This window comes from Branchiostoma lanceolatum, chromosome 2, assembly GCF_035083965.1.
Source record: "Branchiostoma lanceolatum isolate klBraLanc5 chromosome 2, klBraLanc5.hap2, whole genome shotgun sequence".
NCBI classification, from domain to species: domain Eukaryota; kingdom Metazoa; phylum Chordata; class Leptocardii; order Amphioxiformes; family Branchiostomatidae; genus Branchiostoma; species Branchiostoma lanceolatum.
In genome coordinates, this window is record NC_089723.1 from 39,777,951 (window position 1) to 39,801,183 (window position 23,233).

At 41.4% G+C, this 23,233-nt stretch overlaps 2 protein-coding genes across 2 annotated transcripts; one reads left to right on the forward strand and one right to left on the reverse strand.

The window, feature by feature from the left end:
• Window positions 1-2,825: 2,825 nt before the first annotated feature.
• Window positions 2,826-10,614, reverse strand: LOC136429020 (long-chain fatty acid transport protein 2-like). Its single transcript, XM_066418906.1, has 11 exons — window positions 10,120-10,614; window positions 9,564-9,742; window positions 8,945-9,154; window positions 8,271-8,432; window positions 7,680-7,804; window positions 6,967-7,161; window positions 6,584-6,674; window positions 6,030-6,228; window positions 5,321-5,418; window positions 4,564-4,639; window positions 2,826-4,203 (listed from the first exon to the last, which is right to left on the reverse strand). The coding sequence occupies exons 1-11, from the start codon at window positions 10,404-10,406 to the stop codon at window positions 3,972-3,974; spliced, it is 1,854 nt and encodes a 617-aa protein (XP_066275003.1). The 5' UTR covers window positions 10,407-10,614; the 3' UTR covers window positions 2,826-3,971.
• Window positions 10,615-10,921: 307 nt separating this feature from the next.
• On the forward strand, window positions 10,922-20,448 carry LOC136429019 (long-chain fatty acid transport protein 2-like). Its single transcript, XM_066418905.1, has 12 exons — window positions 10,922-11,132; window positions 12,686-12,878; window positions 13,480-13,647; window positions 14,883-15,098; window positions 15,588-15,746; window positions 16,115-16,239; window positions 16,768-16,962; window positions 17,298-17,388; window positions 17,754-17,952; window positions 18,398-18,495; window positions 18,967-19,136; window positions 19,655-20,448. Exons 1-12 carry the CDS (start codon window positions 11,022-11,024, stop codon window positions 19,793-19,795), a joined length of 1,866 nt encoding a protein of 621 aa, XP_066275002.1. The 5' UTR covers window positions 10,922-11,021; the 3' UTR covers window positions 19,796-20,448.
• The last annotated feature ends 2,785 nt before the right edge of the window (window positions 20,449-23,233 follow it).

The following is a 23,233-nucleotide window of genomic DNA, read 5'->3' on the forward strand; positions in this document are numbered from 1 at the left end:
CCAACACGGTGGAATTTCGTCTTTATATAGCCCTTTACTAATGGGACATCTTTATCTGCATCAGTAATGTTTCTAATCACGGTTCATTTTGTGTGATTAAAGGGCTGTTGAACTTCATGCAGGCTCAATCATGATAATACAAGGACGAACAGGAAATTATGAAAGTGCCCATGGCCATGAGGCCTGCTGTCTTCCGTTCTACGAAAAATAACAGCGTGACTTGGACTAGACATATTGTATCATTATACTGAATGAAAAGTAAACAGGAAGGTCCAAATGCGTTTATTATCTGTTCTGCTATGCAGTTTTTTCTCTTCATTTTTGTATTTCAACATTCGGCGCTCCACCGGCATTTCGGAGAGTGCCCGCATGTGGCATTGACTTTAAGATAATTCTATGGCTCATATCTTGCTTCCGGCAATTTTGAACGTTATATAATGGAGAAAAATTAACAGCCCGGACACTGCAGGGAATTACCCACGTTAAACGATCCCATATCGTCCCAGTGGCCTAGTTTTAAATCAGAATCAAAAGTTTGCCTTAGTTGGTGATATCCGTGGAATGAGTTCGGGCTTGTTGTAAGGGACTGTACTCGTCAGTTCGGATGGTGACGTAAAGGCGATGGCCCCGTATTTGACGGCCTTCAAGTGTCAAGCGTCTGCACGTAAAAGAACCCAACACACTTATCGAGAAGAGCAGAGGTGACCCGATGTGCTTGGCTAAAACGCGATCTGTGTGAAAGTCACAACATGTCTACCACTAACTACTTGAAAAGAATTATGCTTCACTCAATTGAGGATGACTACTTTGCCTTTACCTTGCCCAAGGTAAACGCTCCCCTACTTTTAAGTCATATCTTGATCAGAAACCTCTGACAAATTTGCCTTTAGTTAATATTCATAGCCTGTACGAAAATAAGACGTACAGATACGACACACAGGCTGGTTACTGAGACAAGAGGATATCAACACTATACTGACCTGATTATACTGATTTAGCGATCCTACACGTAACTTCAACCAGAAGGTGTCTTGAACGCAAACGCACGTCACACACACACACACACACGCACGCACATACACACACGCTCACGTACGCACAAACACAAATACACATGCACACACACACAAACACGAAAACACACACACACACACACACACACACACACACAAACATGCAAACCGCTCAAACAAATTATAGTGTCTTGCATGTACAATTAGTAGGTCTATATCGGCTGAATTCTATTGTTAGAAAATTGCCTGTATTACTATTACTAAGGGTTTAATGGTTCTATAAAATAATCAGGTCTACATTTGTAATCGTAACTTCTCAGGGTTTATTCCAGGTAACAGCAAGAGAACATTTCCATAACATTTATACTGCCTCTGCTGCCTCTGTCATTATTCACTAGTCTGTACTTTTGTATTACAACCGGGTATTAAAAATAGATAGAAATTATATCTCTGCAATGATATATATAAATATGCCATACTGATGATTCTCTGCTATTTACATCTCTTGTTAAAACTATGATATAAATCTCTTGGTTGTGTAAAAAGAGTCTTTTTATTCTATAATATGAACAATGGATAATCTACGTCGATGAAGATTAGACATCCAGGTAATAAGATACGCCAAAAAGCAATTACTCAAACAACTGGATATGATTTTGGAAACGGTCAGACGTTTCAAGTAGCATCCACTACTTTTCGTCAGTGACTGTGAGCAAGATCAGTTGAACAGCAGGTTTATAACCACGAACTATGAATTGATATGCAAATAAGGAGAAGACAATTTTTTTTTTTTTTTTAGATAGTCCAATAGAAAGCGAATTAGACAACTCAAGACAAGGTTGAAGTAAAAGGGGACAATAGCTCCTATTGTTTTAATATAGGAGCTAATGCTGGTTTGCCCCCAAGGCTATGTCCCAAGTGCCAGACAGTTCCACCCTTAGCCCTCCTTTCCTGTTGAGGGTTGGATTGTATATCCTCTCATATATTGCCTCCCTTACTCCACGTTCGAACCAGCGGGGTTCGCGGTCAAGGATATCAGTGGATTCGAGATTGAACGAGTGCCCCTGGTTGTGTTTTAGGTGGTGGAAAATGGCCGAGGAGTAGCGGTTAGCGCAATGTTCTTTGTACCTTTCATTAAGTGATCGGCTGGTCTCTCCGATATAAGTGTTGTGGCAGTTGGGTTCTTCACATTTGAGTCTGTAGATGACATCGGCCTTGCTGCCTTTGCGGGGTCGGTCTTTAGGATGTACCAGTCTTTGTCTAAGAGTTGATTGAGGTTTGAAGTTGGTGGCAATGTTGAAGTTTTGGAAGATCCGTCGGAGTTTTTCAGACACTCCTTGTACATATGGAATAGTGATGTTGGCCTTGTTTCTGTTGGTCAACGATGTACACTTAGCCGTTTTCTTGGACTGGTCAGATGGTTTGAGGGCTTTGTTGAAAGTCCATCTTTGGTAGCCACATTTGCCCAGGGCACCTCGGAGGTGTCTATGTTCGTCTGTTTTGGCCGTGTCTGAGGTGATGATGTTGTCTGCCCGATGAAAGAGAGTTTTAATAACTGCCAGTTTGTGTTCCAAAGGGTGGTGAGAATCAAAGGCCAGATACTGATCGGTATGGGTCGGCTTCCTGTATACTTCGAACTGGAGGCGACCATCCTTCATATTATCTTGACTCGACTCCTGTGTGAACTTGATGTTGTCATCTATCTGGTTGATATGTTCAAAGAAATCATCAGCTACTCTCTTCTTTAGTCTGCACCAAATGGATAATCTAATATGTAAATGATACTGAGGTTATCCATGAAATGATACTGAGGTTATCCATGAAATGTTAATGCAGTATTTTTTGCATAATGTTAAAATCAGAAACATAAGTGGTCAGAAGTGTCTTTTCATTAAATGTAAATCATTTACTATATTAGACATTTCTTAACTACAATTAATAATGAGAACTACATATATGAACTGCGTTAAACATATTGAGATCATAAAGGTAGTGTTACAGTAACAGAGAAATTGCATTTCAGAGACAAAAAACAAAATTAGTCCATTGAATGTAATTATTCAATTGAAACGTCTGGGCTACTGACACTTAGTGTGAACCACATGCAATGCCATGTGTTTTGCACTATGCAGTGAATAAAGAGATATCTGATTAATATTATATAAATCAGCATCTGGCCTACATACTAGACTAAAGGAAAGAATACCTTGAAATAATGTTTTTAGCTTCAGGATTTTAAGTTCAGATTTCCTGCATCCTCTATAAAGTTCACACTAACCGAGGATTCTACTTTTTGACAATCTTGCATACCAGTAGTATGGTTGCACAGTATTGTACCCATAACTTAGGCTCTCTCTAGCCCTACATCATTCTCTAACACAAAGCATATATATTGGTGTCTAGGGACATCCCCCCACGGAAAGTTATTTGCCACAATTTGAGTGGAATATTTCAAATGGCTTTCCATCAATTTGTTTTGAGGCACTTTTTGATGAGTATTGATTTTTATTGTCTGTCAAAGTGCACGTATGGTTGAAATGTTTGTTTGTCTGATGGAGCAAATTTCCGCCCTGGGACAGATTAGGATATGACAGGGCACTGGAGAAAGGCATGACCCATATTAATGTGTGTGGGACTACATGTAGAACAAACAGCAAATGCTTACCTTCTCATCGTCTAGCCTAACAAACTAACTAGCTCATTCATATTTTCTGGTGACCAGCCCTCCAGCTCTGTCCTGCCACTTGCTACATAAAGCTATCAGGTACAAAACACATCAAATTGAACATCTTTTATCAGATTATGAACTCTTCAAATTCTGTCACAACCAATTGGGAAGTCGTAGAAAATTTTATGAGGACAGAGTTTCAATAGAGAGGGATCCCCAATATTCATTGTTTTGGATCAATGAAAGATGCACCAAAATTGAATGTAAATTTGGATTGCAGAAATTTGAGGCTACAAACGGGCCTGTCCTCCTGCAATCTTTCTATAGGCTGCTTCACCTAAAGAAACATAAGACTTCTTTGCATTGTCGATCACAAACAGCGGATCTTTGACTCTCCTCGGGTCGAACCCTTCCTTGACGAGAGCTGCCTTCTGGTGCTTGAAGGTTCCGGTGACCTGGATCTGCTGGGTGAGTCGGAGGAAGAGTGGTCGTGCGTAGGTCGGGAGCTTGGCCGTGATGTACCTGTAACATGACTGGTGTTAGTTAGCAAATCAGCGTAGACTCACACGTGAAATTTACACATTCAAGCCTTTGTTAAAGCCTCCCCACGGACGTTCAATGCTGAACAGGCCGTTCAGAGGCGTTCGGACACGTTCGGAAGCCCTGATTTTTACAGAGGATAGACTGTCACACGCATCCGTAAGAACCCAGACCTAGGCTAAAGAGAGAAGATTGATCCTCAAAGACAAAAGATCTAGATATCTGCTGAGAGCTAAGAGTGAATAAAACATCAGAAATGCATCTTGGCATGGTGTTATTCACTTGGACCACAATGCAGCGATAGAAGAACAGTCCGAGAATAGACAGGATGCATTTCCGTACCTGTACCAGCGGCGGAAATCTGGCTTCTGTCCGGGGTGGGGAATGATGGACGCCATGCCTGCACGACCGTCCTGACCTGAAAACACACGTTCAAAATTCTAACGTAAAGCCAGCTTAAGTCAATAATGTCCACTTATAACCACTGAACAAACCACCTTCGCTAACTTAACTCACTCAGTGGTTTATTTGGCAGTTATAGGTCACTGGCCAGGCGTTATTTCATCATAAACACCATCCTGACCTGATTAATCAAAGCCTATATTGATTTTAACAGAAGTTCATCTCATTCTGTTACACTTTTCAATTCAAAGAAGTCCTTAGTACATAAAAAGTTAAGATGGCATATCAATCTAAAAGTGTAGATGTCAGTTTGAATTGGATACATAATCATGAAAGAGTAAGGGACACGCTTTTTTCTTGGTGTCTACGGTGACATCAACACCTGGCCAGTGATCAACAGTATAACAATCATCATCATCGTCGCCGCTTTCATCTGTCGACGATGCGGGCCACCACTGCTACAACAATGATAAACCACCTTCGCTCACTTCACTTACTCAGTGTTTATTTTGTGGCTATAGGTTGCTGGCCAGGCGTTATGTCACCCTAAACCCTGAGGGAACTGCAGGTCATTTAAACCCTAAGCATTGATGGTGCGACCTCACCTGGCACCTCTTAACTCTAAGTAATTACAGAAAAACATTTTTTTAATGAATGTATCAACCATAAGAAAGTAATATTTAAGGATTGTCCTGACCTGGCACCTTGACCCCGTACACGTTGACCTCCTGCACTCCGGCCATCTTACTGAGAACCTGGGCGACTTCAGTGGTCGCCACGTTCTCACCCTTCCATCTGGAATTTATTTATTTATTTATTTATTTATCATCAGACAAGTGGGTAGCCCCATTCAACTTATTTGAATGAATGAATGGAGAAGACAAGGAAGGAATGAAGGAGTCAATGAATGAAGGGTTTTTGTACAAATTGTAGACATTTTCTGCTTCTGTATTACTCAGATACTTGACAGCATACTATTTTAAGTAGCTATAGAGTGTGCAGTTTATAGTACTGTATGTAATAAACATACTTTTTTTAAAAACTGTTCCATGTTCTGATGGCCTTGAGCAAAACTTTACAGTGTGATTAGTAAGTTAACTTGCAAGTTTTTGCCCGAGGGCTTAAATCTAAGCTTTTTTGGGTTTGACTTTTTTTTTGGAGGTAGTGGAAGACGAAGTGTCTCACTTTCTCAGTAAGGTATAGATGTCAAACCTGAAGGTGTCTCCCACTGCTTTTGAGTGATACTACAGCATGGTTTAACTGACGTCACATCTGATCCCCCACCCAAAGGTGTCTCCGACCTGATCCACAAAGTAGTAAGGGGGCCTTCAACTTTGACCTCGCTCATGCACAGTTCAAACAGTGAACTGGCTTATTGTCTTCAGACCACAGAGATATCTGACTACCTGAAGGTGTCTCCCACCCGGTCCACAAAGTAGATGAAGTAGTCCCTGTCCATCAGCATCAGGTCTCCCGTGTTGAAGAAGGCATCCCCGTCCTGGAAGACACTACGTAAGATCTTCCTCTCGGTGAGCTCGGGTTTCCCCAGGTAGCCGGTGTAGGGAGCGTCTGGAGGTACTGGGGTCACAAGGAGCCCGGGCGCACCTGGACAGGAGGATCGCAATGTACATGGAACCAGAATAATCACATTGATTGGTAAGAACAGACTGAAGAAACAAGACCATAGCAATTTTGTCTAGGACAAATTAGATTCTAAAAAAACCCAGTTCTATTGCAGTACTAAGGCCGCACACCAGGGGGCCTAAAATTTTCCAAAACCTACTAAGACAGACACAAAGACAGACCAAGAACAATACATGGAAGTAAATAGAAAATTGTACACATGCAGCACATAGTGGAAAAAGCCTTAATATTTGTTTCAGTGACATCTTGTGTAAAGTAACTAAATGCATTATTTAATATCATAAAAAAGACTGTTTAACAAGCAATAAGAACTGACCTATTTTGACCTCGGTGCACTTCCCATCCTTCCTCCTGATTGGCTCCCCTGTGTCGATGTCACACCCAATCAGAGTGAAGGGTTTGTGTGTCTGTAGGCATCAGTTTGCGGAGTCAGAGATAGTAACTAAAGGTATTTTGTGGTATATAACCTGTATTGTGTATCTATATTGTATGCCATAAAATACAAAAGTAGTTATAAAGTTTATATACATATAGAATACAACACGGGGTATTCCGTATCACCCAAGGTACTAGCCCGACTGCGGGTCCAGGTATGACATAATATTAGATATAGTGACAGGACGTCTAATACTAATTTTTAAACATGGGTTTTAGAACTATAATTATGTGCTTTATTCAGTTCCAACTAGCGAGACTGACCCTGTATGCAGGTGAGGCGACCCCGACTGCCCCGACCTTGTTGTGGACGTTGATGAGTCCCATGGGTCCTTCCGTCATCCCGTAGAACTCTCCGATCCGCGGAATCCCGAAACGTTCCTGGAACTGCTCCCAGATGTCTGGGCGGAGACCGTTTCCGAACGCCAGCCGCACTTTGTGGTCCTTATCGTCTGGGCGCTGGGGGAGAGAAATTATGTATGATGATGAATAAAAAATTAACACGGAGGTTAAACTATCTATTTTTCAACGTTCTTGAGAAAATATACCGTTCTCTTATAAGTTGGTCGGGAGAGTGAGTCTGTAGTAAGGGTACCATTGAGTTTTCCTTGGAAACTTCGTGGGCAAATGATATCCTATATGGTGGCCAAACTCCCATCATACTTCCATTTGGCTTAACTTTTTTTTCCAGCCAGTGAAGTCAGTCTGGTGGAGACTACATATTAACTACTACTATAGATCAGCCTGGTCCATGCCTACCAAGCCCACAGCTAGAGCTTGTGTCATATGCAAGTAGCAAGCAACAGGTGGTCACTATAGACAGGATTCTTTTGTTAATGGGGAAATTACTCAAGCAGTCAAGAGACCACCAAAAAGTGGTCACTTTGGCCAGGAGGTCCTTACACGTATAGAGGTGGTCACTTGTACAGGTTTGACTAACAGTGTATACAGTTGTTATGGTTACAGGGATGTCCCACCTCCGGTGCTGTACACAAGTACCGCAGCAGCTCTCCAATGTAGATGATCACAGTAGCGTTGTAACGTCGACAGTCGTCCCAGAAATGGCGCACAGAGAATTTGCTCCTGAAGGCTACTGTTGCACCTACAAAATACAGATTACTCAGCACGGTCTGCATCACAGGAACATCATCGCTTTAATGACAATGATTTATGAACATGCTTTAATACAGTATAAACACTTCACCCATGCACACTGCACTTCTAGTAAGAAAGGAAATTGATCTGATGAGCTACTCTTCAATTGATCATGACAGAGAAGACGCTATTGATATGTAGTGTTCACAGGTTCATTGTACCAGAGAAATTCACCAAGCTCTTTTCAAGAAGTACAATGAACAGTGAACCACGGCTTAATGCCCCATACTAAGGACTGCAACCCTTTACAGTAGACTACTAGTGTTACTGTAGATGTCGTGTGAGCGACACAGCTGGGATTCAAACTCCCAACCTCTTGGTCCAGAGGGTCTAGGGTCACTAACCACTGGACTAAGGAAGCTACAATATGCGGATTGATTGACTAAAACGAATGACTATTGGACGATTCTCACCTTTCGTTATGGCCGTCCCCAGCCCGAGAGCGAGCCCGCTGGTGTGGTACATAGGGAGAGTGATGTAGAAAATGTCGTCTGACTGCACGCCCGCATAATGGACCAGCGTGTAGCTGATTGCAAGAAACTTCCCGTGCAGAATGATGGTCGCCTTCGGGAGACCTGGGGTTGTCATCAAGAAAATTATACTGTATTGTATAATGGTATTAATATTGTATCATATTGTAAGAGCACTCAGTCCCAGGATGGACATGCGGGACTCCACCATTTTTATTTGTCACTGGAAGAGTCATCTGTCAACAATGAGGCACCTTTTAGCCAACCACCAAGGAGGTTTAATCATTTAGCTACTAGTACATATATATTGTATTGTATTGTTACAGTATTGTCTTCAATTGATGTCAGCCATGTCTCCAGGACCCGTCCCTTTGCCCTGGGATGGAAATTTGCTTCTCGGGACAGAAAAAATAATTCCTCTGTCTGTCCAAGAATCTGAACTTCATGGCGTGAATTTGATAAAAGTGTACATGTATTTTCCAAAGCTTGAAATGACAACTTTGACAACGAAAATCAACAACATGGGCTCCCAAACAATGAGTGGGATGGAATGAAATGTACCTAGAGTTGGAGAGAGCTCTTATTTAACTTTTAAGTATTGTATTGTAAAATCTCACCTGTGGTTCCAGAGGTGTAGATGTAACAGAGCGTGTCTGCTGGAGTAATGGAGACTGGAGCCATCAGTGGTTGGTCGGATTCCTGCCGGACCAGTCCATCCAGGGCAGACACCCCCGCGGGGGGCGGAGCCGAGCCCTGCAGCCAGACGGTCGCTCCTTCCTCCTGCAGTTCCGGCAGGAGTTCCAAGGTGGCGTCGAGGAGTGGTTGTCCTAAAAGTTATTGTGAAAATCAAAAGTTTGAGAATTACATCATCATCATCATCACCACTACCATTATCTCTATCATCATCATCATCATCATCACCATCAATATCATCATCCCCATCATCATTACCATCGTCATCCCCATTATCATCACCATCATCATCTTCACCATCATCACCATCATCATCGTCTCCATCACCATCATCACCCTTACCATCACCATCATCATCATCATCTTCACCATCATCATCACCAACATCATCATCACCATCGGTCGGCTACACAAGAGTAGTTTTTCTGTAAGATTCGTAACATGGCGACCAAATTTTGCATAATTACATTCCTTGATTTTAGCGTAACATCATTACATGTAGGGTATTCTTTTCTGAATTTAGCTACAAGCGTTGCTGGTTACCTTGCCCCACAATGAGGCTGGTTGCCCCGGCGATCCTGAAGCAGTGCATCATGGCCTGCCCCCTCAGGTTGGTGTTGAGCAGCGCCATCTTCACTCCTACCTTCGCCAGACCCAGGAATGTCCAGACGAAGGTCGGCTCGTTGTAGATCAGCAGGGCCACCGTGTCCCCCTTCCGGAACCTGGGGTAGTTGTTGTAGTTACAGTAAGTGTTGCAGCATAGCGTTGAGAAGAGTAGAGACTACAATAGCTTAGATATAGAGTAGAGTTCTGAGTAGAGCAGTTCTCAGTGGAGTGGAGTAGAGGAGTGGAGTAGAGGGGAGTAGAGTAGATAGAATAGACACAAACAAAGAAACAAACAAACATACACTCGATTTTTTTCTGGTGAGTGCAGGGGCCCCAGTAGAAATCGGATGGCATCCAGGCTAAAGTAGAGTATAATTATATATTCAACATTATCATCATTATATAATCCTACCTTAGTACACCACATGAAAAGAGACATAGTCTCTATAGCTTTTTTCCTCCCCGAGTGTATATACCCTCCGTAGTTACCCACCCCCTGCGGTGGAAGAAGTTGGCTGTCCTGTTGGCCATGTTGTCCACGTCCCGGTACGTGTGGACCTCGGCACCGGACAGGAGGAACGGCTTGTCGGGCTGCCTCCCCACGGCGTCCGCCCACACCGTGACGGCAGACCCGCCAGCCATGAGTATCCTCGTGAACTCCGCTGTCTGGGCTTTCTCCATCTCGATCAGGGGACCGTCTCGGCGATCGGCGGCGGCAGCAGCGGCACCGTGCCCCGCCGACCCCGTCCCTTCATCCCGGGACCCTTCGTCGGGCTTCATCTAAGTTTTGAAAAGTAGGATCTTCAAGTTCAAGAGTGGAGTAGAGTCGACTTGAGTCGAGTCTCCAGTTTAAACAGGCGAGTGCTCAACCGAAGTGTCCAGTGGTTTCCCCTGCAGCAACAGAAGTCTGTAGCATCGGACTTTGCCTCTTCAGCGACCTTTGTAACCCGGCGTTACATACAAGATCATACAACTCACACTGTGTACAGTTTTGTGACTCCTGCACCCTTTCTGATCATCATTCACACCACGCTCCCTTCTGGAGCAATCCATTATGACAGCGTTGAACCGTGTCAAGTTTTGTAAGCCAGAAAGCTATGGTATGAAGTATCATCTAACCTTACTTATATAGCCATGTCGGCCTATAAGGTAAAATCATAACTAACGTTGTATCAAAGCAACACATTTTTTTGACTTGTTTAAAACAATAAGACGGAAAGGTGATTTCTGAGTCTCCCTCATCTTCCAATGGTTTGTTCCGTAAAGAGTAAAGTTCGGCGGGGCAGTTTAAGGGTCACAGCAGGACACAAGGTCAGGACAGGAGGCTGTAACCTCGCCTGTTGTGCTTCTACTTTCCTCTTTTAATACTCGTTCCCGCTCCCATAAGTGCACGCCATGGGCTGGGAGACGGTCCTGTACAGCGTCCTGGCGGGAGTCGTCACAGCACCGCTGCTCATCAAACTCTTCTACCCGCATTTCTACACGGACGCGAGGTTCATACTGAAGGCATGTGTTCTTTTAATCTTATGCTCTCTTGTTGTAGTCTCTACCAGACTTATACTACGCTGGATATAGAGAGAATGATTTGACAGGGGAGTTTGGCCACCCTAGGGTTTCATTTGCAGGCGGAGGAAATTTCCACCTTCAGAAAAATGCACATTATAATCCGCCCCCAAAGCCTACCAGGCTCCGCGGATGGCTCGAAAAATTGTAGAAATTGAGACTGAATTGCTAAGGGAGTCGGCAAAGGAGGGAGGGTCCAATATGCCGGCAAACTGTACCCCTATAGCAGACTAACTCCTCTTGTATGTTTTTCTGTCTATAATTTAGTATTAGGCTAATTTCTACTCTTTCCAGCCGCCTCTGGAGCCTGGTAGAGGCTATCCAAAGCCCACCTTGTAGAGCCTGTTATATATTTACTAGACGGCTTAGAATGATTGTGTAATTTGTGTTCCTCAAGCCTCAGCGACCTTTAGACTGTCAGGTTCCGTTAAGATGCACATTGTGCGAAGAAGCGCACGAGGGTTACGTTAGAAGGATATTGGCACGTTTTGTTGTGTAAATATTCCCTGGAGGCAGCCATGCATTATCATCAACCTTGGTAACATAAGCGGAGAGGAAACCATGTGGAAATCAATTATTACTGACTACAATGCGAGGTCTCAAGGGTCTTACAGGTTTAAAACACTTCTTAGGGATCAAAATACATTTCTCTACATACCTGCAGTGTTGCAGGTAACAGTTAATATGATATCTCTTGCACCGGACAAATTCCACCCGTTTTACTTTGCCATTTTGGTGGTTAAGGCCAGGTAAAAAAGGTGGGCCTGGAAGTGGAACCATTGTAATCTTGTTATCTGTACATAGCAGCTACAGGATGTTGTACTACTACTAGAAACCATGATGATGATGAGAAACCATTTTAGTAATTTGTTTACAATTGATAAAACAGTATGGCAAACTGAAAAATCTGTGTGTTAACTCACACGCCCAGTCAAGGACATTGTCTAGTGTCCTTGACCCAGTACATGGATCAGGGCATCTCACAACAAAGACATGTTATCAGACATACAGATCTTACAGCACTAGTATCATAGGTTTAGCTTCTTCTCACTTCTTTCTCTACTCTTCTTTGTAATGGGGAAAATTTAGGATTGTTTCACCAAGGCCTAGGGTTTAACCATAGTTGTTTTAACTTTGTTATAATAACTAGATCCTTGTATATTCTGGAATGTAAAAGTAAGTAGTTGATTGTAGTAGACTAGTCCTTAATAGCTCTTTATATATAATTATCTGTACCATTATTCGCTCATGTATTGTGTACTTGAAATTAGCTTTCGGGCATGCAATTAACATATCTCTATATCTCTATGAAAAAACATGAGAAAATTTTATGAATCTTCAGTGAAATGTCTTAATGAGGGAATTTACTTCCTTTATTTCTGTTGTTTCTGTTTTTTCCCTCCCTTTTACAATACTGTTTGTCATACAATAATTGTGATGAGTTCAAATTAAACTATAAAACAATAATAATAATCTCTTTTGCCCTTGAATGACAGACTCTTCCTATAGTAAAACTGGAGAAGAACATCAAGAACAATGTGTCCGTCATCTCGCGGTTCATCCAGCAAGCAGCCGCCCGACCGGACAGGACCTTCCTCAGGTTCCAGGAGGAGACCTACACCTACAGGCAGATGGACCGGTGGTCCAACAGGGTCGGAAACTTCTTCCACTCACGGGGACTGGGCGCAGGTGAGACTACTTAACATCAGGTACTGTGCAGGTACTGAGTTCACAGAGTACAGAGTACAGGCACAGGTATAGGTAAAGATGGGGATGTGTACCTAAAAATAAAATCAGGTTCACCTGCTACTGGAGGTGTAGCAGACACCCTGTGGTGTTTGATTACACAATGTAGCAAGTGGCAGGACAGAGATGGACGGGCTTAGTTCACCATAAATATGAATGTGTTTGATAAGAATAAACAGAGCAGTAGTTTGTTAGGCCTGTGTATTTGCCTGCAACTGTTGCCTTTCTAGTGTTGAATGTATGAATGAATGTATCACATCCCCCACCCATCCCTACATGTACCAGTTGTTTTAAGATTGCATTATTTTCATGGTGCTGTGGTGGTTCAGGTTACTAGGTGTTGTTTTAAGATTAAAAAAACAAACATTTTGGTCCTTTAATCTGATCTGAGAGGATGTTTTAAAATGATTTTCACGGTACTGTTATCAGTGAGTGCACTTCCCCAGATGAGACGTTCTATTCATTTATTTACTGGTTTAAGTGGTACATTTTATTTATTCATTTGTTTAGATGAGACGTTTTATTTATTTGTTTATTTGTTTAGGCGAGACGTTTGCCATCTTCATGCTGAACGAGCCTGCGTACCTGGCCGTGTTCCTCGGCCTGTCCAAGCTGGGCATGACGACGGCCATGCTGAACCACAACCTCAGGTCCAAGTCCCTGCTGCACTGCTTCAACGTCAGCGGCGCCAAGAACCTGGTCGTTGGGAAAGGTGAGCTTAAACATGCACAGAATATTATAGCCTTTGTTACAATGCAAGATATTATAGCCTTTGTTACAATGCAAGATATAGTAGATGGTACATCGTACATATAGTACTTAGATGGTATAATATTCAAGCTTTAACGTCACTCACTCACCTAACTTCAGTGGGGCCAAGAACCTGGTCGTTGGGAAAGGTGAGCTTGAGCATGCACAGAATATTATAGCCTTTGTTACAATGCAAGATATTATAGCCTTTGTTACAATGCAAGATATAGTAGATGGTACATCGTACATATAGTACTTAGATGGTATAATATTCAAGCTTTAACGTCACTCACTCACCTAACTTCAGTGGGGCCAAGAACCTGGTCGTTGGGAAAGGTGAGCTTGAGCATGCACAGAATATTATAGCCTTTGTTACAATGCAAGATATTATAGCCTTTGTTACAATGCAAGATATAGTAGATGGTACATCGTACATATAGTACTTAGATGGTATAATATTCAAGCTTTAACGTCACTCACTCACCTAACTTCAGTGGGGCCAAGAACCTGGTCGTTGGGAAAGGTGAGCTTGAGCATGCACAGAATCCTTCTATACATTAGTATGGCCTGAGTTACAAGTCGATTTTGCAAGATATAGTATATGGTACACTGTACATGTAGTAAGATTGCACAATATTCAAGCTTTAACGTCAGCTAGCGTCGGATGGGCGTTTGAAACGTCTGAGATTGAAATTCAGTAACCTACTAGTAAAAACTCAATTTTATTCTTCTTTCACATGACCTGGATGTCTAGTATTCACAAACGAATGTAGTAAAAATGCACAATATAATCATTTTAACTTCAGTGGGCCAAGATCCTCTCCTTTGAACAGAATCTGCTTTTATTACAGGGTTTGGAATAGTGTTTTGGGTTTGTTGATGAAGGTTAGACATCCAGGTAATAAGATACGCCAAAAAATCATTACTCAAGCAACTGGATAAAATTTTGAAACAGTCAGACGTTTCAGACTAACGATAGGACTGAGAACACCAGGTTTTATACCCAAACTCTGAATAGATATGTTAATGAGGTTAAGACAATTTAGGATGTCTTGAAGTAGTCTTTAAAAAGAAGGTTAATTCTAGCCAAAGTTTTATGCCAATAGTTCAATTAGCTACTGTTCAATTAGCTAGTGTTTTGGGTTTACACGACCTCGATATACAGGGTTACACCTTTAATTTTTCATTTGTCTACAGATGAAGTCCTCAGAAGCGCCATCTTGGAGATCCTGCCTGAACTGCAGCAGCAGGGTGTGACAGTCTGGGTGATGGGGGACCAGGTTCAGGAGAACGGGCTGCTGCCATTGGTGGATGAGATCGAGGCAGCGTCTAACGCACCAATCCCAGAAGAGCTTAGATCAAGCATTCGCATGACAGATATCATAGCATACATTTACACCTCAGGCACAACAGGTTTGTAAATGCTTCCATTTTCCTGAAATACGAGTCAGACGCAGAACCAGTCCTTAGTGCATGTATGTTCAATGTTTTAGACACTCATCAAGTAATTCGACAAATGTTTGACTAATTTTTGGCACTTAAATGGCAAGAATTTGCTGTATACTTGTAAAAAATATAGTACCTTAAAACCTAGCCTCCGATGCAGACTCCTCCCGGCTGTTTTCTTTTTCAAGTTACAGTTTTATACTATTACATTTTTTTCTTATTGCAATAAGAAAAAAAATGTAATAGTATAAAACTGTAACTTGAAAAAGAAAATAGCCGGGAGGAGTCTGCATCGGAGGCTACTTAAAACCCTACATGAATATATAGGTGTACCGGTGCAACCACAGTCAAAAATTTGGTCCACAGCTCCAACTCTAGATGTGCAAAAGTGCACATGCACCCAGTATTTTGAGCCCTACTTATATTCTGCAATATTCAACTTTTTGATCCCCCCAGGTCTTCCAAAAGCAGCCAAGGTCTCCTATGGGAGAATGGTGTATGCCAGCATGTTCCTGGTCCTGTGTGGGGTGACAGAAGACGATGTAGTGTACACCGCCCTACCCCTGTACCACAGCGCTGCGCTGTGCATCGGCCTGGCAGGGGCAATCGAGACGGGTGAGACGATACTGCAAATTCATTTACTTTAGCTGTGGTCTTATTTCGCATAAGAAGGAGGAAAAAGAAGCTGTCGGTCCAAAGATGCACGCAGTACATGATACATGACAGAGCAATGTGATATAAAAAGAATGCACTTCACCTCCGCTGAGCATGGGTTGAGATAATTTGCTTTAGCGTAGAGCTGTCTAGTTATTATGTAGCAGGACAGTGCTATAGATGGGCTGGTCACCATGTATATGAATGTGTCTGAGTAAGAATAAACAGAGCAGTAGTTTGTTAGGATAGAACATGGAAATGTTAACATTATGTATTTGCTTGCAAAAGTTTATTTTCTAGTTTATTTTTCCTACATTATTATTTCCCAGGCTGTACTTGGGTGTTGAGGCAGAAGTTTTCGGCCTCCAGGTTTTGGGACGACTGCAGAAAGTACAACGTGACGGTGGTTCAGTACATCGGGGAACTTCTGCGCTACCTCTGTGCACAGCCTAAGGTAAGCTGGGGTCTTTATCAGAATTATAGATTATATACTTAGATTTGATCGGACAATAGTGTTACAACTTGAAGAGACAATTATTATCATATTCACAGACTTCTTGAGGTGATGAATGTTGCATGTCTTGAGAGAAATGAAATGGCCGTGTTTTTCCAAAGAATGTCACTGATCTGGCTGTTTGTAAAAAAAATTATAAATTGATAAAAAAGCAGATTCATGTCTGTCAAAGCATTTTTTAGATTTTTGTTCTGCATTTCTGAGTTTTGACTCAGGCAGGACTACAGGATCGGTCTATTGCATCCTAACCATCATTCACTGTTTTCTGCATTCCTTTTTTTTTTTTTAGCAGCATTCCTTTTTTGCATTCAGTCTTCCCTCATCTTCCTCCACTTTGTCTTGCATGTTGCAAGCTCCTTAGCTCTTGGAGTTTCTTTTCAAGTCCATTACATGGCCCAGTCAATTGTTGATGGGTACTCTTGTCCAACATAGCACGATACTAAAATCTCACCCTCTTTCTCCTCCCAGCGTGCGGATGACAAGGATAACCAGGTGTGGGCTGCCGTCGGTAACGGTCTCCGCCCCGAGATCTGGGCAGAGTTCCAGGAGAGGTTCAATGTCAAGGACATCATGGAGTTCTACGCGGCGACGGAAGGCAACGTGGGCTTCGTCAACGTTCTTCAGAAGTTCGGAGCAGTTGGGTATGCTTCTCCCCTGATGAGGGTAGGTGTTTGTTTATTGTTTATTTGTTTGTTTGTATTGCATACCGGTAAACTGCCTCATGGCGTCACATACCAGGTTTGCACTGAACTCAATATGCTAGGTTTCTAGATTTCTTTCATATTGTGATGAATTCAAATAAAGCAAAAACAAAACTTTCGAATGCAGTTTGTTAAAGATTGCACTGAACAGATTTTACACCACTTTCAATCCTTGCCTTTTTTCAGTTTTTGTGTAATTTTTTCTGAAATGTTAAAAAAAAGAGTGTACCATGTCCAATCTTTGTAGTCAGCACAATTCTGTTGCCATGGCAACCATAGTGTTCATCTCTCCTGTAGAAATTACGACCCTGCAACTTCGTCAAATACGACGTGGCGACCGGGGAACCAATCAGAGACGAGAACGGATGGTGCATAGAGACGAAGCCAGGTGTTTATTTTGAAACATTTTTTCTATAAATATGAAGTCTAAAGTTCAAGCCTTTGCAGTATGCTAGAATTATGTCACTTGTCTACTTGCATGCCTACAATTAGTAGTACCAAACGTGATGAATATAATTTAGTAGCAGACATTGGAAACATGCAAGTCGTGTATATTCACAGTGTCATGACTTGGCTGTGGAAAGCTGAAAGGTCAGGATCAGGGTAAAAACAGTACTTTGAATAATGGCCATTTGGATACTTTGGATACTTTATTTACTCCATTAGCTATCATACAGGTAACAAAGTAACAAGTAAGTAGCTAATCTAAACTACATTGGACTCTGTACATTTCATAAATGATTTTTCTTGCAGGTGAGAATGGCCTGGTGATCGCACCCATCACTAAGAAGACGTTTTTTGACGGGTACGCGGGGAAGAAGGCGCTGAGCGATAAGAAGGTCCTGCGGGATGTCTTTAAGAAGGGGGACGGATACTTCAACAGCGGAGACGTTCTGTTCATGGACACGGAATACTTTGTCTACTTTGTGGACAGGCTCGGAGACACCTTCAGGTATATTGTTTTGGAAGAATAAAGGCGAAAACAAGTTTTCCAGCTCTTTCTTAGATTTTCTTGTTGTGACGGACAGAATTTTCACCCTGCCCTTCAAAAACAAAATCTGACATGAAACTGATGAAAATGTGTTGTCATATTAAGCTTAAAATGACAGATTTAACAAAGAAGATTAACAACATGGGCTCCCAAACGATGAATGGGACAGAAAAAGATTTAAAGCGTATTGTGGTTCGGTGTAAAATAACCAGCTGCTGCCATGCCGCGTGCCTGCGAAGTGTGTTACACCGAAGGGCAGTTATACTGGAAACCGCCCTTTGGTATTACAAACCAGCTTCTTATCAGGCATGGGGTGCAGCAGCAGCTGGTTTTACAGATATCTGAAGTTCGTAAAACATAGCTTCTTTTGGAATTGATAAGGCCAACTCTGCTTGTATGTCTGCAGGTGGAAGGGTGAAAACGTGGCGACGACGGAGGTTAGCCAGGTTCTGTCTGAACATGAACCCATTCAGGAGGCAAATGTCTACGGAGTCAAAATTCCAGGTGAGTGGGTACATGTAGGACATACATTTACATCACATGTTAGAATCTACTGTATCTGAACACCTTGTAATACAATGTAGATTGATCCTTACTGTCCATCACAGTTAACAGTTCAACCCATGATTGCAAATTGGCAAATAGTGGTTCAAACAAGAGTGGCTGTATGTCTGCTGGTTGGGCAAGTGAAACTGCTGTACTTGCCCGATCGGGCTAGCCCAATTTTTGGAAGCTGTACACTTAAGCAAAAGAATACCCTCATTGAAGTATCTACAACATTGTCTTGATTACTTGATTTCTGAAAAATAAAAGAATACCGGCTTGCTACATGTAAGAATGCATAGAAACGTTGGGCAAATGAAAAGTTGGTTCGGGCCAGTAGATTTTTCTGAATAGGGCAAGTGAATTTTTAAAAACCAACCATGGATTTGTGTTCTGTGATCCTCAAAGACACTGTCCATCCCCCCCCCCCAGGTTATGATGGCAGGGCAGGGATGGCGTCCATCATCGTGCGCCCTGACCGCAGTCTGGACCTCACGGCGCTGTACGAACACGTGACGCAGTACCTCCCGTCGTACGCTGTCCCCCGTTTCCTACGTCTGGGGCAGGCCATCGACGTCACAGGCACCTTCAAGCAGAAGAAGGTTGGTTTGTTTAGCATACTCAGGCATAATACATGCCTTTGTTTCACATGTATATAACCTGTACTCCGCCTTTAGATATAACACACCAGTTTTGTACCGTATATTAGGTACCAGCTGCATAAGGTTTGATTCACTCACACAATTTTGTTTGTGTGGGATAAATAGTAAACCGCCTTTAGGTGTAACACACGAGTTTTGTACAGTAAGTACAAGCTGGGTACTAGTAAGGAAAGACTGTAAGGTTTGATGCTTTTACACCGGGGAGGACCTCTACTCTTTTCAATAAGTGTGGTGGGTTCTTTAACATACTTGAAGTAGCTTTCCTCAAACAAGGGGCCGCTAGAGATCTAGAGGACGTCCCTAATCGACACTAGGCACTCAGAGCTGAGTTAGGAAATCGGTGTTAAGTACCTTTCCCCATGGCACACAACACTGGGGCCTGCTAGTGATTCCAACTCAAAAGATTCCCTAGATTCCGAGTCAACAGCCCTGACCACCTGACCACCTGACCCCCACAGGTGGATGCAGTGGAAGAGGGCTTCGACCCCCAGCAGGTCAGTGACCCTCTCTACCTCATGGACGGCAGCGGGAAAACGTACCGACCGCTCGACCTGGACCTGTACCAGAGGATCATCAAGGGGGAGGTGACTGTCAACTGATGATCTGAAGTGACGATGATAACATCTAGTGTAGAATGAGAGGAACAGGAAGTACCTAGCCTGGTACCCAAACCTTTCATAGCTCACAACTGAGTCAGCTTACAGATGTGATTTTTGTGGGGGAGACTGCCATTCTCGTATAGGGCTGTTTAGCCATAGTCGATGCTGTAGGGCTGATGTGAATGAGGATTTTACCATGGTCAATACTGACCGACGGGGGCCATATATATGGCTCCAGAGACTTCTAACATGCGGACTGAGGACAGAAGAGACTTGGGAGCTACATGTATAATAGGTTTGGGCACCAGGCTAGGAACTACCAGTTAGAAGACTTGGGTATTTGGTGACCAAATGTAGACTGATTATTTTCCTCCCTGTTTTAACCTTCTCCCTGCTACATGTAATGATAAGGTTGTATTAGTTATGGGGTTAAGCAGCAGGAAGAAGGTTAGTTGCAAAATAATTAACTAATCTGGTATGAATATTAATGATCATCAAATGATCTTGGAGGGGATGTATTTTTTTTCTTCTTCTGGCCTCAATATATCAAAGTTATGCATCATCATCATCATCATCGTGATGGATGAAATTGAAATGGATGCAGCATGTATAGTTGTTGCAAATGACCTGAAAATCTTTGATGTTTAGTATAGATAAGGCCACACCAATTTAATTTCTTGGTTAACGGATTTTTATTTTCAAAAAAAAATTTAAGAATAGAAAATTCATGAAAACAGAAGGCTGGGTCAGCCTTCTGTTTTCATATTTTTTTTTCTAAAATTTTTTTTTCTTTTGAAAATAAAAATCCGTTAACCAAGAAATTAAATTGGTGTGGCCTAAGGAAGCACTTAGTCTAATTCTAATTTATTTTCTTTGGTTCTTGGACATTTCAAGGTGAAAGTACAACAAGCAGGCACCATAAATAAAGCAGAGGGCAGAGAGGAAAACTTGATTATGACTATAGTCTATATTCACTCCATAAAACTCAGAGTGCACCATTTTTAAGCACAATCTTTCATTATGTTTTTCCAGCTAATCATTCTTTTGAATCCAAGAACCAAGAAATCAAATTGGTGTGGCCAAAAGGATCCCAGCTGTAGAAGCGGTGTTGGAAATTAGCAGTAATTTTCTCTCCAAGCAAACAAACTGAATCTGATGTAAATTTAACATACAACTATTAGACTAAGTAGATGATGTACATACTACTAGTCATGGATTGATAAGTAACAATTTTGGAGGTTAGATATGCTGGGAGATGGTCAGAATGCTGAGCAATGCAGTGTTTGAAACAGCTTTCTTACATACTGTATATTTTTTCTACCTCTAAAGAAGAAAATTAAAGAAGATAAAGTAAACTTGAGCCATATTCACATATAAGTATCACATTGCTGTCTTGGTTGTAAATTTATATAACTTTCAAACTGGTGCTCTCAGCAGGTTGCATTTTACACCTTGTACTTTGCTAACATTGTGGCTTGGAAATGTATTATATTACTACGGCGCTTTGCATTTAAGCGAGCAGTAACTGTCAAATGTGCCATGCAATACGTTTATGAAGGTTAGACATCCAGGTAAACAATATGTAAAGACAATTCAAACTCTACAACTGGATAAAATTTGGAGATTAAGGAACTATCCTGATGTACATGATTTACATTTTATGACATTTGCATTAAAGTTTCTTACTACTTACTGGCCTTGACATGTTCAACCGGTTTTCCCAGCTAGAATAACTAGCTTTGTATTCGTTTTGCCTGAGTTCATTTTAGTGACTCGGAAGAAGAATGATGGATGTCACTAGAAACGTCTGCAACTAAATTTCCAAATTTCATCCAGTTGTAGAGTTTGAATTGTGTTTATGTGCCATGCAATAGTTTCAGTAGTAGTCTTTATTTGTAGTTTTAAGTACCCATTATCACCTTGTATTGAATTATTGTAGACAAGAAAGTGTTTAAAAAGGGACCGTACATTTGTATATTAATAAGGGATCAAAACGACTTGAACGTCATAATTCTGAGGTGTGAATCTGAACATTGTAATACTTGATTGTGGTGAAAGTAATTATCTATGACAGAAAATATGTGTAAAATAGGATATAAAACCATCTACTTTGTATTTGTGCCTTACACTGAAAAATTGTCACGCATACAAAACATTTGGTGAAATGATCATGAAATCTAAGAAACGATATCCGTGTACACCTGGTCTGAGTGTTGTGGTGTGAGTGCAGGTGAACAGTGTGAAGTCACCTGTTAGTTTCCCTTTAAAGGGTATAAGACACCAGTGACATCAACATTAAGAATTTCCGGAAATTACATAAAACATAATACTATTGTATAATAACATAGACATTTTCACAAAATATTCACACTTTGGATGTTATTGAACATCGAATCATGAAAACATCATACCTCCAGATTTTGATTCTGCCCACCAGGTAATTACATTAATCAGTGACTTGCCAGCTCATGACGTCACGAGAACATGGCAGCCGATTTGGAACTTTGCACAACGGCTTGGAAAGAACGTTATTTTCACAAGAAAGCGAAATATATATTGTTAAGTCCTTTAATTAAATGTTATCACGATAATCAAGCACTGTTTGCTCATCAAATAATGTTTTTGCCAAGCCGTTGTGTAAGGTTCCGAACTGGCTGCCGTCTTCCTTGTGACGTCATGAGCTGGCATTAGTCACTGATTAATGTAATCACCTGGTGAGAAGATCAGATAAGAATAAAGAGCTGGATCCATGGAAGTATTGTTTCTGGTGGTTCAATGTTAAATAACATCGGAAGGGTGTGTATTTGTTTTAAACGTTTATATTCCTTCAATGATGCTATTCCTATTTCAGATAATAAGACAATGTTGTATTTTGGTGTCTTATGCCCTTTAAACTTAGAAAAGAGTCAGCCACTCATTTCAAGGGTAAAACAGGGTTTTGATATACGTTGATGAAAGTTAGACATCCAGGTAGTAAGATACGCCAAAAATAATTACTCAAGCAACTGGATAAAGTTTTGAAACAGTCACATTTTGATATGCTTGAGTAGAGATGTACACATTCAATGTCAATGACTTGAAGAAAATTCATAAAAATCTAAGTTAAGTTTGCTTGTATTATTTTCACATCAATTTGGAAACATTACACCATACAATTCTAAATGGTTAGGCAGACATATCTTAAAGTAATATTTTTCAAACTATAGAACTGTATGCATTAATTTCACTATTTGGCAACATTCACTGATACTGGTAGAATATATGAAATGCATAAAATCTTGCTACTGGACCATACTAAAATTATCCACTCTCAGTTTGTTTTTACTTTGGATTTGATAAATTCCAAACTCGCTAAAATGGAACATCATTTAGTCTCAATCTTAAAAAATCAATGTGAAGTTTACTTTCATATTGAGACCTTAATTCGATGAATTCAAT